This window comes from Achroia grisella, unplaced genomic scaffold, assembly GCF_030625045.1.
Source record: "Achroia grisella isolate CSIRO2021 unplaced genomic scaffold, CSIRO_AGI_Agris_v1 utg402, whole genome shotgun sequence".
NCBI lineage: Eukaryota > Metazoa > Arthropoda > Insecta > Lepidoptera > Pyralidae > Achroia > Achroia grisella.
Genome location: NW_026712841.1, coordinates 5,185,204 through 5,203,312, shown reverse-complemented (window position 1 = coordinate 5,203,312; position 18,109 = coordinate 5,185,204). Strand labels below are relative to the sequence as shown.

The 18,109-nt window shown below is 32.8% G+C and overlaps 1 protein-coding gene across 5 annotated transcripts in view; it reads left to right on the top strand.

Moving 5' to 3' along the window:
• The first annotated feature begins 1,137 nt into the window (after window positions 1-1,137).
• Window positions 1,138-18,109, top strand: part of LOC131844366 (choline-phosphate cytidylyltransferase B-like) — a 30,560-nt gene continuing 13,588 nt past the window's right edge. The window contains exons 1-3 of one of the 5 annotated variants that reach the window (XM_059193233.1): window positions 1,138-1,659; window positions 15,765-15,987; window positions 17,866-17,963. In XM_059193233.1, the coding sequence (XP_059049216.1) occupies window positions 1,519-1,659; window positions 15,765-15,987; window positions 17,866-17,963 (462 nt within the window). In that variant the 5' untranslated portion in view covers window positions 1,138-1,518. Of the gene's footprint in view, window positions 1,660-8,428; window positions 8,911-12,016; window positions 12,084-15,764; window positions 15,988-17,865; window positions 17,964-18,109 lie in introns of those variants that run through there. The other 4 variants (XM_059193230.1, XM_059193235.1, XM_059193232.1 and 1 more) reach the window with 4 other exon arrangements.

Here is an 18,109-nt window from a genome sequence, read left to right as displayed (position 1 = left end):
TTTCTAATTCAGGTAGACTAAGAGTGACAGTCTGATAAATAATTTATGCTCTAATTAACAATCTATATGTATTTTTTATTTTCTTGAAATTCTTATTAATTTTATAAACAATAAAGACTAATTTTCTTTAAAAATCCAAATTATATGGCACAACTATCCACCTTTTAATTATAAGTGCAATAACCGAAATTATCGCACTTACAATTCTTATAATTTAGGAACGCCCTGAAGAAATACTACTACCATTCTTGCAAATCGAAATAACTCAACCGCAGCCTAAATAACATCAAATATTTTAAATTGTATCTTACGTTACCTATGTAAGCTATGTTGTGTAAAAGAGCGACAAATGGCAGTAAAATACAGGTCACGTGACTAGATATTCTATAGATAATAATGTAATGGTGCACTGGTGCTGAACTGCCACTGTATAAGTGGCAGTTCAGCACCAGTGTAGGATTATAGGATGGCCATGGGGTCAGTTCAGTTAGCCCTTGGCAAATTCGCCAGGGTATTTTTTTTTTAGTGGATAATGAAATGATGCACCCGCCTGCGCTAACGGTTTACGCTGGCGGGGCACCAGTGGAGGATGATATTATGAACATGAAGTCAGATCGCTTAGCCTATCGTGATAAGCGTAGAGGTCAACTTGATAGGATGCAATGCGGACATTTCATAGTCCTAATAACTAACCCTCCCCAATTTTTATAGGTTTTTATAGCTGATAGTATAACAATGCACACTATTATCGACGCAATCATTTATAAGGGCTTACCAAAACATATTTGATGGGTACATCGTATCAATTTTCAAATATGATTAAGTAATGATGTTTGGTGAAGATTTCAAAAATATATTAACACTTGATATTTTATATCTATATGTATATAGGTGTGTATTTCAATTGTCAATATGTATCGATTAATATCGATATCTCGAAAACAATATCGATATTATAGTCGACTGCGCTACATGTGTCTGTCAATTAAATGTCGGCATTTATTCAGTCACAGAATTTTGTGTCATTCAATCTCAATTTCTCTATTACTCTAAGTACTCTGTGCCTATATTCTTATCTTAAAAAATATTTTCGAATCAATTGCATCCAATTTTAAAATAAATTCAATTATTCATTTATTTGTATTATTATATATTATAAAATATTTCCCCTATATATTTGATCATAGTTTCACATCCTATATAAAGTTTTCATTTAACTAGTTATGAAAAATTTTTAAACAGTTTATGAAACTGTTACATATTCTGGCCATTAAATCTACTAACCTATTACTTAAAATTGTTGATTTACATGACCTAGGTTTCATTAGGATTCCTACCATATGTACTAAATTCATTCAGCAATAAGTAATTGTACCTGTACCAAAACAATTTATGAGCTGTGTCTGCAATTGCGCAAGTGTTACTTGAAAATATTTCTGGGAAAGTGGTCGACGTGCAAATAGTGAAAGGATTGAAGTGTACTTCACTCATTGAATTGAACCGGCGTGCGATGTGATTATGTCTCGAAAGAGAACCCGGTTAAGCAGCGAAGAGGAAATGAGTGGAAAGCTGGTAGAGACGGCCGCTGGTGGAGAACAGAACGGAAGTGAGACCAGTTTTACTAGCGTCACCAGTCTTCCTACAGTGGTGTCCGTTCAGGTTAGTACTTATCATAAATTTAAGATTAGTCAGTTAGGTATGGAATGGCAGTTTAGAGTATACCTGTCATATCTGATGTTGACTCATATAGAAGAAACAAAACTTACCACAGTCTGAGTGTAGACATATTAATGATTATAGATTGATCAGCAGTATGAATATGAAAATAATTGATTCTAGATTGGGTTATTTAACAGCTACAAATATTGATAATCCTTCATATACTATACTATAAAATCTTATAATCAAATCAATATTATAATCACATGTATCTGTGTAATTATGACAATAATTACACAGATCCATGTGTCTAACCTCTCAATTCATATAAGAATTATATATCTTGGTATTTATTTTACTAATTATTCTGATATCACAAAAGAAGGCACTACCCGAGATAGACTAAAAAGATAGAGATAAACTAAAAAGTTATCTGCATGGATACCGCAGTCTCACATATTTCTGCCACCAAATAAATTTGTAAACTGTGTTTGTGTTGTGGGGTGCAGACTGGGAAGAGTAATTAAAGGATAAGAGGCATATATCATAACATCTTAGGTTGCATGTATCACATGATACAAGTCCATAGTGCTGTTATATATAGACAGGACAATCCACTCAGCGCCTTTTAGTCACAACTGATAAAAATATTCTTTTTTATAAATACATAAGTAATATACATTTAAAAAACAAAAACCAATATAAACAACCATATTTATGACTACAAATGTTTGCACTGTGTAAGGTCTCGAATATGCTACTATGAGAAGTATGTCAATGTGCATTATTTTGCCTTGATACCATACTTTTCCTAAAATCTTTTTTCCAAGGATGTCAATTGTTAAAACTAAAACAAGCTATATTATTGTGTTATTAAAACTAAATCTTGCTATATATTATTATAATTTTTGCTTGTATATTCACACTAGCTGTAGATTGTATGATATAATGTAGTGTGAAGTGTTATTAACTAATGGATAAGTAGGTGTGGTGGCTTAATGTTTTCTGAATGCAAGCACCTCATACAGTAATCACAATGCTGACAGAAACAATGAATTTTACAATGCACATATTTTGTACTAACTGCAACTTTGTCTGTGTTTAATTTCTCCACCTTTTGCAATATTTTTCATTGTTGTTCCACTCCTATTGGTTGTAGAGTAATGCTATATAGCTTAAAGCCTACCTCGACAAATGGACTATCTAACACAAAAATAATTTTTCAATTAGAACCAGTAGTTCCTGAGGTTAGCGTGTTCAAACAAACATCTCTTCAGCTTTGTAATACTATAGTAGTGTAGATTGACCATGTTACTGTTCACTGATCACAGGCAAAGGTAATGGCTTTCCAACAAATGATCCACCCAATTATTTCACTATTCCACTTAAATAAAGAAACTAGTAGTTGATAACTCTGGAATAACATTTATATTTTATCAAATAATATAGTTCAGTTTAAGTTTATAGTTCGGAGTCCAAAGATTATTGAATTTGTATCTTTAGTTCCAATGATATTAGTAATTAGATAACAATAAAGGTCAAGGAATGAAAAAATTAATACTTTTTTGGGAAACTGGCTGACGGCCCACCCCTGATGCTAAGCGGAATTTGCCGCCTATATACATGCTCACTACATTACGTTACCATGTGACACTCCCATTTCAAATGACTAAGAAATCATTATCCTGTCATTTCACTAATTTGATTTAGTTAATATAGGGGATGAAAGGGGATTATTAGTAATGTGGATTGATGATTTTATTGCTAACCTTGTCAGGTTGACCTCCACGCGGTTCCCCCTCGAAACCATCGTGATAAATTCTTGGTGAATTTTCATGATTGGCTAACTGACCTGACCTAATGCTCATCTTATCATCCTCGACTGGTGCCCCACTGGTCCTTATAGAAATAGATTTTGTAAGAATTTATGTCTGTTAACCTCGCCTATTTCAGCCGACAAGCTTACTTTGTAGTAACTTTTGAGTTTTGTGTGTGTGTAAAGATAAGGCAATAAAATTACAAGATATGGTATGCTACAAGTCCCGCGGAGTTTGAGTCTAGATGAGGCTTTGGGGTCAGGTATAATATATATATTTATATATTATATTATTAAAATAGCCGTTTGTAGAGAGAGAGAGAGTTTTTTACATACAATTATACATTACAAATTACATATTAAACATTAAATATGTCCCTTGAACCTGACTCCAATTACATTTTCCCCTCATTCTTAATGAAGTCATTTGTTGAAAATGAAAACTATGAAATCAATAGTGCGGGCACGGCGCCAGCAATGTGGCGTGATCACTGACCATGTAGTGAATGTGTCGCATGAGTAAGTGGGCCGGCATGGCATACTGCCGTTGGGAATGCCATACCTAACGACGTGTATGGTAAACACGAATACAGTGATCTCTAATAGGTATAACGCAACTGCACATAGGTCATTCATTCATTGGGAATCTAGTCATCTGGATTCTCAGCAGCAGTATTGTTTTCATCATTAAACAACTGCTGCTACGTAAAATTTCCATTTCATTTCTCGATTATTCCGATATTTTCTACGAGAAGTTTCATGTAAATACTAAGAATAATAGTCAACAGTATTATTCATCTAATAGGTTCTTTAAATTTTACGGTCTACTTTTATAATGTTAAATGCATCCCATTTCAACGAAGTTTAATTTTCTATGCATTTTTGTATTTAATATCTTGTTGTTAATAGAATTAATAAATTTTTACTATTTGTAAATCATCTTCATAATAAAGAAAGCTGATATGACATCAGTACTGACATATAGAATGGATGCTTAATGCACACAAAATACATCGTAATCAAAGGTGTTTGAATATTCTTGGCTGCTGTACTAGAATATGTGTCATAGTGTTGGCAAATAAGCTCGCATTCAACTAGAGTAGAGTACTTTGTCGCAAAGATCTCGGTCACTGGGCCGGTCGTTACCCTTTTTGAAATTGATTCAAATCTGAACATGAATACACTTTCATAGTACTATTACATAATGTTATATCCAATTTTCATTATAATATAGCATAGCAATGCTACAAGTGTTACGATTAATATTCATTCAACTACTAATTATATTTAATTTATCACAAGCGACAATGACATATTTAATTGCGTCGTCGTATTGCGTCATATACAGAGCTAAAAAATATGTATCATTGAACTTTTATTTCATTTCAATTCTCAAACAGTATCCATATCAGAATGCCTGGTTGTGAAACTACCATCTTGTTTTAGATTCCATACAATGACTCACAAAAGGCTAGGATACATACTTCTGTAAGTCGTTTATGACAGTGTTCGAAAACTTGGATACATAAAGAAACGTTTTTCGTTTGTTGTAAAAAAAAAAGTGGTCTAATTTGTATTCTAAGACATATAGTATACTAGCTTTGCCCACGGTTTCAACCGCGTGAAATTTATAGCCTATATGTTATTCTGATGTATAAATTATATTACAGTAAAGTTTCATCAAAATTCATTCACAATTTTTGCGTGAAGGAGTAGCAAACATTCATCCATACTCACAAACTTTCGCGTTTATAATATTAAAATAAGATATGGATGCAGAAGTCGTGGAACCTGCTGTAGAAATACGTACACAGTAACTCAAGACTGTTACTACTAGATGGAATCCTAAATCAAGAGAAGAAAATGGTGAAATAATAAGGTCGGAAACTAGGTCAGCTCACCGTAAGGTATTTACTCGGAATTTACTACGAGTATTTGTAGAGACACATGTAGAGTCTAGGTAAATATTAATAGATTTAACCTGATCACTATCTTTATAATATAACATATAACTGTTATTCTATTTTACCATCCTACAAATGCAAAAAACTTCAGGTCGACCTTCATGCAATCCTCCTTGGAAACTATCGTAGTTAATTACTGGTGTATTCGCTGATATATCAACCCGGGTAGCCCCGTCCAATGTAAAACACCTAGGCGGTTTTATCTCTTTATTATCTATAAAAACACAAAGAAATGCAGGTTCTAAACTGTAATTTCAATATAGATTTAAAATCATTCCAATTTGGAATTGCTCTTTTAAAACATAAACCAGAATAAATGAAATAATGCTAGTTAGTTTTTTCTATGCCCATGTAATATGAAGTTATTACGTTACCAGTATGTATATAATTCAAGAGTATAAAAATTGCGGAGTAATTTGATAGGAATTAGTTTCCAGAGTAGACCGGTAATATACTAACAAACTAGAGCATATAACTGAACGAAGATAAAAAATCTAACCTCTTTCGTTAATTTCAATTTTCGATAGTGTTATAATGAAACGAATGCGTATGTACCGTAATATAAACAATACAAAGATTTATATTTACTTGTAAGAGTATGTGTCTTGCGTGTTATCTATGTATAAAATATAACTTCATGGTCGTTATCCCAGATGGTATACTCAGAGTTTGTCAATTATGGATGTGGTGAACGTGACACTTGACATTGACATCCTTATATTTCACCCATACCAATGCATGGGTGAAATGTAAGGATTATACCAACCATACCATCCCTGACAAGATGGATTCAGATATTGGGTATATTTGACTCCAGCGCGTCAGGTACCGACCCTACCCCGCAGTCAGACAGAATGCGGTAGATTTTTGGTTTGATTTTGTTTTAATAAGCAGACAGTCAAAAAGAAATATAAATTGTTACACGTAGTATAAACGTCTACATAAGTTTGAGATAACATAGGACCGTATATTATACCATGGTTACCTATTTATTTATTTTTTCTATTAATAAGTAATATATCCTCTATTATCGATTTAAAAAAAATCTTTTTTCCGTCTTTGCCTAGTAGTTAACTAAACTGAGTTTTTTTATTAATGATAATGGAATGGTGCACCCGCCTGCGCTAATGGTTTATGCTGGCGGGGTACCAGTGGAGGATGATAAGATGAGCATGAGGTCAGGTCAGTTAGTCCATCGTGACAAATTCACCAAGAATTTATCACGATGGTTTCCAGGGGGAACCGCGTGGAGGTCAACCTGACATGGTACATTGCTAGCAATAAGATCATCAGTCCACATTACTAACAATCCCCTTTCCTCCCAACTAAACTGAGTTATGCCCAAGAGATCGTGAGTTCAATCTGGCCGACACCAACAACAAATTTGTGCAACTTTATATGTCTGACTAACTCTTCGGTGAAGTGAACACCGGTATCAAAACCAAAAATCTGAATGACGGCGCGGCGGTAGGCTCGTCCTCTGCCATGTCAGATTAAAAAATATACCTAGCGCAATGTCGGCATGTAAAGTGTTGCGTTCACATTGGCAGTTGAGATGTCTCTGACTACGCTATCTGAGATAACAGTCATGAAGATGTTTTTGTTTTTACAACACATTTTTGTTATTAATAGTATTTTGTAATAGGTTTTTTTCGGTACTATTCATGTTATACATAATTAAAATACTTGCCTGTGTTAATCACCACATTAATCTTATTACACGACGTAATCGACATCGTACGATAGATATTTATAGTATACCTACTTCATTATGACTCAATTTTTCCAATGCAAAATTTAGCATAATGTTATCTCACCTTGAAAACACTTCCAAAATAATAATAGAGGTTGTGAAAAGCTTGATTTAATGAGACGTTAAATTCCCAATAATTGCACAATTTCACATATACCCAAAGAGTTGTATACAACAATTTCAATAATAGATACTTCATATATTAGTCCAAAAATATTTCTGCTTACGCATCGACTTCTATACTATCCACGTTGCTAGATTTGACAAACTATCTATATTTTTTTCCAGCATGATATACAAGTACAATAAATATATAATATTTATTGTATCTATCATACAATATTTTCGTTAATAAATTTGCTTTTTAATGTACTGTAAACATATAAATATTATTAAAAAAAAAACACTAGTTTATGCCACCTTACACACATACATATTACAACATTGGTTTTTTACCACCGTTTCACTGAAAGAAATTTTGTATACTTTTTAAATGTATTTTCGTATATATTTTCTATGAAACATATAGAAAAAATCTATTATTTACTTAATTATACAAAAATATATCCTTTCAGAAGGCAATAATAAGATTTCAGTTATATTTTCTTTAGGAAATTTGTTTGGGGTAGTTCTTTTAATGCCGTTGATAAAACTATTATATTTTCAAAAGCAATTCAAAATTATGTTGTTTGAATAAGTTTCTAAGAATATATTTAAATGAAATTTGAAAAAAAAAACTAACTTACCCCTTATACAAATATTTTTTCGATTACTTATTTTCTAATGATAGTCTAATAATAATACAGAGTTGATTTTCACTTATTGTTTTTTTTATATTTTCTTTCTAAACTGGGGTCTGAGCATGTCAAGCTTCTAAGTTTTCAGTTTTACGTAATGTAGTTTTACAGCCCACTAAAAAATAGAAATGCGATATTTAGTTACTTCAGAAGTTCAGTTATATTCAATCTTTAGGCAACAGGAATTGATCGATCTTCGTTAAAACTGTATAAGTAGGTACAACAATTATATAGGAACAGTGAAGTGCGAGCGAGTGAGTGGTACTCGATTCGGCAACTCGGTTTTCGCCGTCTGCCGGCCGGTAACGGAGACCCCTTCGGGGATGATCGTGGCGAGTCGCGTGTCAGACAAGCCTCCACGTCGGCGTCACGCCACCATGCCGCCCCTCCCGCGCCCCTTTTCATCTACCCGCTGTCGCCCATGCGTGTTCAGTATTCGTTGCATCGGATGTTAAAGCAGCTATATTCCTCACCCATGCTTCGGTAGTTTGGAACGATCAGTCACGATTATCAGCTTACCGAGTAGACACGTGTTCTCGGTATAAACTCGCCTCAAATATTTCAATATCGAGTTAACATTAAAACGTTATTTTATATTTAGTTATATAAAACAGTTCTAAATAATTGCGATTATAATCTGTCCAATCTTAGAACAATAAATTCAAATTGATTTAATTAATTATTGATTAATTCTGTTTAATATGCGAAACAAAACGGAGTAATTATTACTTTTAAATTGTGTATATTATATATATATTAAGGTTGAATAATACGGCAATTTGATTTATTAAAGACTTTAGTAAAATAATGTCAGCAATGACGGTAACAACAACTCTAAACGGGCGAATTCCCAATGGAAAAGTGGAGACAGCACTGAACGGTTACAGGAAAAATGGATACGTGAAGCAAGAAACGATCACAGTAAGTAACACTGTTTTATAAGTTTGTAATCATATTCGTATCAAACTTAAACCTACTTAAACATAATTTAGATTTATTCAATCGTGTAGGCGTCCAATACCTCCTTAGAAAGTATTGGGCACCTACATGATTGAATAAATCTAAATTATTCAAGGTTAAGCCATAGTCTTAAGTTCTCTGTATACCTGCTGTGAATGTTTTCAATTTTATCATTTCCTTTTTCTCTTTCCAACTTAAACAAATCGATAAGCATGGATTTCTTTTTTTTTTTGGAGATTACATGTTGAAACTGTTCAAATATTAACATAAGTCTCTAAATAAATATAATGAACATGAAGTGAAAGCAAGCATTTCTATCGCAAAGTCGTTGAGCTTGTTATTTGAGGCATTATAGAAAGTTTAATTATAAAAAATCCACTTTTGTGCAATAATACGGACACAATATACCTAATTTGTTCTTTATTTACATTATAATCTCATTATATCAACAGTAGCAAATCGTGTTACGAAATGAAAATATTAATTGCATGGAATTAAATACCCATTTAATGTTATATAAATGAAATTATTTCACAATGCTCATAAATAACTAAATAACTACTAAATTTATATAAAGAGTTCTGAAATAATCTCATTTTGAATTTCCAAAAAATACGTCAATAGAAAAACCAGACAGCTATAGTACTGTAGTATTATACCTACAGTTACCTATTACCTATATTTATAGGTGTTAAACTTTTTAATGTAAGTAAGTATAGATATGTATTCGAGAAAAACTTCGAAAAATCAGTCCCCTGTTGTTAGAAATAATTTTTTATTACGAAATAAATGGTTCTGCAGCCATTTATTTCGTATAAAAATTATTTTACGGGAAAAGATACGTTGTAATATCAAACGAAGAAAACCTAACAGGAAAAATTTCGTTACAAGAAACGACTTAAACAAACATTCATAAAACAACTTTGAACGGCTTTTTCTTCGGTTAAAAATTCTTCTGATAAGCAAAGTAATGTAATTACCCACTTGTTTGATAATAACACTAATATGTAATTAGGGCAAGATGTAAAAAGGTGTCAAAGTGTAATATTTTCTAATACATAGTTATCTACAATTGCATTATTAACTATACCTATGCACAAGAGCAGCCAAGGTTATCCTTGATCTAGATTATTCGATAACGTTTCGAAACAATTCGCAGTTCATTTCTCTTTTAATAATCGAAGCTAGCGTTAGATACATGTAGTCCACAAATTGTTGAGTTGCAGAAGTGGTTTCGTTTCTAGGTCTTCTTAACATTTTAAGATTGAGCAATTTAAGTACACAGTATGGAATTATGAAAAATTATTAAAGATGCACATTTTTGACTATTCAGTAGTCCATTTATAATTTATATTTATATTGATTTCCAGGTTATTATTTTTTGCAATTTTGCATTTGTGCACTAAATATATTCTAATTTTGAAACGTACTAAACAAAATATGACAATGATAAGAACAAATATAAATCTCCATTTTGATAATACAGAATTAGTTAATTGATACTGAGTTAGAAAGGAACCATGAGATAAAAGTTTATTTAATAGTATCTAATTTAGTTGCTGATGAAACCAAACTCTATAAGATATATTTTATGAAAGTTTGATGTCTATGTCCATTGTATGACGCGTTACTTGGTTGCGTTATTCCCCTCTACATGAGTATTTATGAAAATATCCAAAATCATTAAGCCACTTAAAAATATCACGTTATTAACGTAGATGACTGAACAAATGAAACAAACCTAGTATTGATTGCGTTTTTCGCAGAAAACGTAATCAACTGTGTATCGTTCCAATTTATGTTTTCTATGTTACTTTTATCTATTGATTGAGTAAATGTAATCGCGTACTCGTGTTAGATATTGTGTATTCAGTGTGCTGATTTCGTACGATCAGCTTTCTGTTGTGTATGAAATATTACGTGACACTCGGTGAAACCGCTACACCTGTTATTAATGCCGGACAGTCCGGATACAACACGAAATCATGCAACTCTTTACATATTGCTTTGTAACTGTAGCAGAGCGCCCATAGCTTACGATGCCCAAATCCACCTAAACAATTCCGCTAGCTCGAGCCAAACAAAATATTAATATTTTGCTATATTAAAGGCGTCCTTAAGCTTCACTGAGTCCCCGTCATTTTCTGTTGCTGAAACGCACACAAACTTAATTTTGTTACTTATTCACTTTTGTTATTTCTGTATTGTTTGTTACCTTTTTTGTTCTTATGTATGCTTAGTATATAGATTAATTATTTATCTATGTATCCAGTTGATTTTCGTCTTATCGCTTTTGTAATGTCTGTACTTGAACTTGGCAGTCACAGTAATTGAAAACAACAAGTTTCGAACTAGGCGGATTCGGAATTTCAGACTTTACATCTGAAGATCAATTAATCATAAACCTAATCTTTAATGTTTGAGAAATGTTAAAATGCTTTAATTTTCTGGAAGATAATGTAATGGTGCATCCGCCTGCTCTAACGTTGCCTGGGCAGCAGTGGAGGAATGATAAGTGAACAAGACATTGCTAGAAATTGGGTCGTCTTCTTTGGGTCCCAATGATCCCCTCCTCACACAATATTTATGTTCTAATTACTACTAGGTACGCAATATTATTTGGAAAGAGAATCTGAAAGTTTACTATTGGCAGTCACAACATCGTAGGTTAGATTGAATATGAGGAGTGCGTATCACTACAATGTATATTACTGAAAAGATGAGACATATAATAAAACTTTCCACCAATGCAGATGCATGGTCATTATTGAGATTTAAGTACATAATTGTTTCTTGGAACGAACTCATATGATTTTACATGAGTCAAAATTTTTATTCCATTTGCAATGATGTTGCGTTCGATACGTTAACTTTGGCAAGCAGGCTCACAACAAGTGATTCTGAGAAAACGTACGAACTTATGTTTATATTATTAGATACTACACTGTCGTTGACTCCAAATCTTATTGGATACAGTTCACGTAGATACAAGAAAAAAGTGTCAAAATGTCACACGTTCTGTCAATCAGAGATTTGTGCAGAGTAAAATAAGTAATGGGTATAGAATTGTTATTTTGTAGTATTTTTTTCATATTTTATAGTTATTATCAACAATGTTATTAAATATTTTAACTGTAAGTATTTCAATATTATGTTTCTTGGTACATAAGCTATCATGTATTTCTACTAGTATTATACTTTTAAAAGCCTACCCGTATGGATCTAAAAGCTGTATCAAATAAAAATTTGTATAAAAATTGGAACATTCTAAATACTTGCGTGGTTGTAATCACTTTTTGTGGTGGTTATCCATCTAGGAGTCAATACCAGTCTCTACATATTCAATTCCAGGTCATAGAATGTTGTTTCGTAAACATGTCTCCGTCGGCAGCTACTACGTAAACCAAACCAAATTAATCTCTGCTATTAGAGCAGTATTACCATTGCTTAAAAATATTAGGAATTTCCAGAATTAGCTTAATAAACTCTATGGAAATTAAGTTGATTGCTTAGGTTGGGTAGGTTTAGGTGTCAATTATCTATGGAATCGATATCTTTCCAGATTACACTATATAACCTATTATTAAATATTGGTAACAATGAATAATATATTTTTTTTTTGTCGTGTTTAATCTTATCTTCCTAATATTATAAACGCGACAGTTTGTGAGTATGGATAGATAGATGAATCACGCAAAAGCTACTGCATGAATTTGATGAAACTTTAATTATAATTCTGGCTACCTCAGTTATAATAAGTATTATAATTTAAGAGTTTAGTAATATCGTTCATTATATCATCTCATATTTCATTATATCCCGCAGAGAATTCACCCGAATTCTCTGTTACAGTAATACTATTACTTATATATCTTATATAATTACATATATAGGAAATAACCTACACGACACGACACTAAACCTAGCGATATATTGTTGTAGGGACCTCCCTAGATAATTTACTAAAACACCTCGTGTGTAGCCAAATCGTCCGTTTAAAATAACAAAATGATTTTAACCCTGCCAACGTTGCTTCAATATTACCCCTCTATTTAGTATCGTACTGGAGTAATGACTAATTAATTGTAGTATATTCGAAGGCATGTGATATCGTTGTACCAATGATATCATTAACCTCGTTAGGTAATTCCATTCCATATCATTGCGTCCTTGCTCTCTATTTTCGTTTTTCGTTCAGTGCAACTGATCATTGACAGTACTATGTACTTATCTACTATATTATCATATAGTAAACTGTCATGTCACATATGTAATTATTTTAAATAAAAAAAAATAACACCTTAATTAGTCATAGGAAATAGTGAAAACGAGGATAAACAATAAGCGGAGCGTAGACAGATGTAGCTATATTTGTACTATTTCTGCAAATTTAATACGGAACACCGAATATATCTTGGTTAAGTCATTCATACTATTGATAACGGTCGTGGTAGTAATGACTTATTTATAATCCATGCCGAGGACGGATGTTGCTACTAGTAGCGTGACGTCATATCACGCCACTTCATTATCATCGACAGGCGTCAATATCACGGCGGTTGAACCTTGACATCACAGTGTGAGACAATCCACATTTATTCGTACCTAATAAATTTATCATCCAAATTTAAAATCCTGGTCATCACGCATTCGGCATATGTAAACTGAGTACCATTAAGTGCCATATCAGTGACACTACAATAACACTGTGTATCGGAAAATCATAACATTTAGAAAGCATGGACTTAGTCCGAGTCTAAATATTAGGCATTCATTTCATAATTATAGAATTTTATTATACACTATATAGCTTTTTGTGGTTATTTAAAATAAAATCTATCTGAAATATGAATATCTATTATTACAGAGCAATAGTTTCATAATAAAGTTAAATGTTCATCCTACAATATACTTTGCTACATTTGGTGAATGATTTACGTTCAATTCCACGCTCCATTTTCAATTAATTTTTATCAATATTGAGTACTGACTGTTCAATAATAATAAAAAACTTTATGAAGCAATAACATTTGCTATACACAATAAAATTAATACAAATCAGCGATTTCCGTACGAATTTACCATTTTATTATTTGTCAGCTGAACTTTAGGCGCTTAACATTTTTTTTAGCAAAACCACCCCGTAATATATCAAAATTATTAGTCACTTACAAGGTTGCTTGTTAAACTTAGTAAGAGTTTCTCTGTATAATCTCTGTAAATTTCTATGCCTCTAATATACTCATCGTTTTTTTATTACAAGGACATAGATTTGAGAACGTTTAAACATTTTTACACGATTGTAAGATTACGGTTTAAAAAAAAAGACGTTGCACGCCCAGGTATAATAGAGATCGTTAACATTCCGTCTGTCGTGTATGACGTCAGTCAGTGCGTCATGTCATAATGCCGCACGTAAATATTTAAAAGGTAAATATGAATAAGTAACCGACGTGACTATTTACTGACAAATATAATAGTAGCGGAAAAAATATATCGAGCAAAACAAGCATTGTAATAAGAACTAAGAAAGTATAGTATTTAAAATCTTGTTCAATTTCTATCTAGATTAGCACAGGGATGCCAACCGTACGAGGATCCTCGTACCTATATGAGATTTTTGACCTTTGTATAAGGACATTTTCATTTTTGTACAAGCTTGTACGAGAATGTGACTGAGAGTCGGTCGAAGCTCCAAAGATTTAAATTGAATTGATAAAATCTATCAGATGTTTTATTTCTAAGAGTTAACTTTGTTTAAAGAAATTAAAAATCTAACCCATAGTTAATATGTAACAAACACTACAAATCAAAACACATAAATATATAATTTTATTTTTAATTACGTGTCAAAAATTGTTTAGTGTATTTACAGTTTTGCTTGTATTATAGTATTACTATACCTATGCTATCATATATTATGTGCTCGAGTGTTGGACTGTAGCATGTACCTACCCTGTTTGTATCACGGGTCCGCCCCTACTGCACTTGTAACCTTATCTATCAGTGACATGTCTATGGTTGCTACAACAATAAATATTACGTGATGCCAGTGAATCATACATGATTGATTTGTCGTGTTTACTTGATGTCAGACGTACAACGTATTTGAAAACAACGGATCAATGTATCATCCGCATAATTCAGTCATTTGTTATTTTTGGGTTTTAAAATTACATCAGTTTTTCGAGTAAAGGGCTCATGCCCATGACCTTTGATTAGTCAATGGTACGGAGGGTACTCTTTTGTTATTGTCATATTATTTGACATAAGCATAAGCATAAGCAAGCATAAGCATTTACTGCTAAACTGCTTTTTGTCAATTATTTCATAACAGAAGTAGATAAGTATTTTATGTAATTGGAACGGCAATCAGCTGATGCCTTAATGATATGATGATGACATAATGGAAAGTGCAAATCGTGACATGTACATTTTAAAAATTGAGGACATAACGTCATCACGTGACTCCCATTTGCCTCCTCCTCTATATTTTCATTACCATATCAAACCAAGATAACTTACTTACAAAAGTTGGCGGTAGAAGTATGTTAGAGAGAGGTATCTATGCAGGCTTTCAAAATTTGTGACTGACGCTGGTCATCCGCCTAGGGTCTAGTGAGTGAAGGTTGGGGACTCGGGACGAACCCCTTTGCTCCGGCATCAATTCCGGGGGCAACAACCCCCCGGGTAGTTGGGTTGCAAGCCACTTGGGGCGGAAATAAACTCATGCAGAAGTACAATTACATGAAACTTAACCTAACTTAAGAATTAGTGCCGTGTTTTTTTTTAAATATTGTATTGTTTTGTTCCAGTCACTACAGACAGCCGCACCGTATAGCACAGACCCAGCAGCGGTAGCAGAGCGCGACCGGTGTCACTACGGGCGCATACCCCGCGCGGCAGCCATAGCTGGCACTGCGCAGCGTAGAGTGCGCGTCTACTCCGATGGCATCTACGACATGTTCCACCAGGGCCATGCCCGGCAGTTGCAACAGGCCAAATCAGTGTTCCCTAATGTCTACCTCATTGTTGGAGGTTAGTTTCATTTTCTTCATCGTATCTGTAAAGACGTGCCTAATATAGGACATTGACACTACTTGTAGACTACCACAACCCTTATATTTGCAATAGTCATATGACTAAACACATTGACTAAAAATTAAATAGTTTAAATCGTAAATCATTCGCTTACTAATTTCTGATCTTAAAATTTGTTTTATGTAACTTATAAAATCTTTCATTATTCTCACTCCTATTACCAACACGCCAACCAAACCACACTGGTGATGCCCACGTAATTTTTTACACGCAACCTTCTGATCTGATATCTATCTCATCTGTCTTTTCTGATTGAAGATTGATGCTTCTTACTGACTTATTATATGTTGGCATGTAGTGTCACTCTAGTTTCCTATTTTACGCGTCTGTCCATCGTCTGTGAGTGGCTGCTGATCCTTGCTCCTTCCATGTGACATGTGTTTATTAGTTTTTATACCACGTACGCAACACACTATTTTTATTGAATCACCGCAATAAATCTATGTATGGCATACAGGAAAATAACAGAATTGCAAAAAAATAAAAGCACTATTTTGATTTGGAAATTCAGAGTTGGTATGATTTTATTTCGAGGTTTCGATTCGATTTCGGTTTCTTTAATAATACATCGTGATTATTTAGGTTGTTTTATACTTATATTTAACACCGGCACTACTATGTTATCTTGAGTTAATAAATATAACTTTCAAAATAATGTTGAAATTTGATATGCCCCTGTGCTTCCTTATGTGCATAACAATGTTACATCTTTGTCGACTAATAATAAAAAAAATACGAATATTATTATAATGTAATTAGTGCGTTTTTTATTTATAAACATAGGATTATAGATTATAAATAAAAGTGTTATATTTATTAATCTGTTTACAACAACGTGGGGCAATCTAGAATTATCAATTGATTACTGTTTGCGTTATTAAGTAATGATAAAGCGAATTTTTCTATTGGACAGGTTTCTGTCGTACGACAGTTTTTATCGCATAAGTCTAAAATATAACGTGTTTCTTGTAGATAAGTATTTCGTAGATATTGTATCACCTTATCACGTGTTGTATTGAGTTGCCCTTGGTTAAGATACGCTGGTATCGTAACTGGTACAGTCATCGGTGCTGATAGTAATTACATAATTGTACACCTAATGTTAATCTATAATACAAAAGGTAAAACGAGTGCAGACTTTCTTTATATAAATAAATGCATACAGCATTAACTGCAACACCAAAATATTTATAAAATAAAAGCATATAATTTATTCAATACCAAATTAGCCGTTTCTAAAAATATATTTAAATCTGGCCAAAACTAGAATCATACTAACCTTTTATGTAACCCGTTAAGTTACATACCTAAGTAGGTAATGTGATGTTTTACGTAAATGTGGTTAAGTTAACATTATATTTTCCCCGTAAATTACGGAAATATGTGCAAAAGAGTATTTTGTCGTTTACAACTCTATTTTAATTGTAATAATGTTGAACTTACATTTAAAATTATTATAACTTTCAGTCGTAACAAAATTCAAAATTAAGTAAACACCAATGTTATTATGTTTAAAAAAAACTATTGCAGGGAAAGATATGGCAGTGAAATTATAGGGCTTAGTATTTTGGAATTGTAATGAATGAGTTGTATTTGAACCACGGGGGTTAGATCATTACACGGTTATTTTCGGAATGCTGTTCATAGTTATATAAGGCCCACATGAAGGAAAACGGCGACGCTCGCCATTTTCCTTCAGGTGGGCCTACAACTTCCTTGTCATTTCAAGTACATAAAAATATGCAGGCGAAGATAAGAAGGATTTTCCTAGATATACCTACTACTGAAATTAAAAAGCATGTTATTTGTTTTCAGTATGCAGCGATAGTTTAACACACAGCCGCAAGGGCCGCACAGTGATGACTGAAGATGAGAGGTACGAAGCCGTCCGACACTGCAGATACGTGGATGAGGTAAATATGACTCATTTATGATAATACTATCAACGAACTGTGGGCTTACCTTGGGCTTGGCAATATTTTATGCCAGGGATGCCAACACTATGAGAATCCTTGTACAAACAAGTGTTTGAGATTTTTTTTGTCTTTGGTACAAGGAC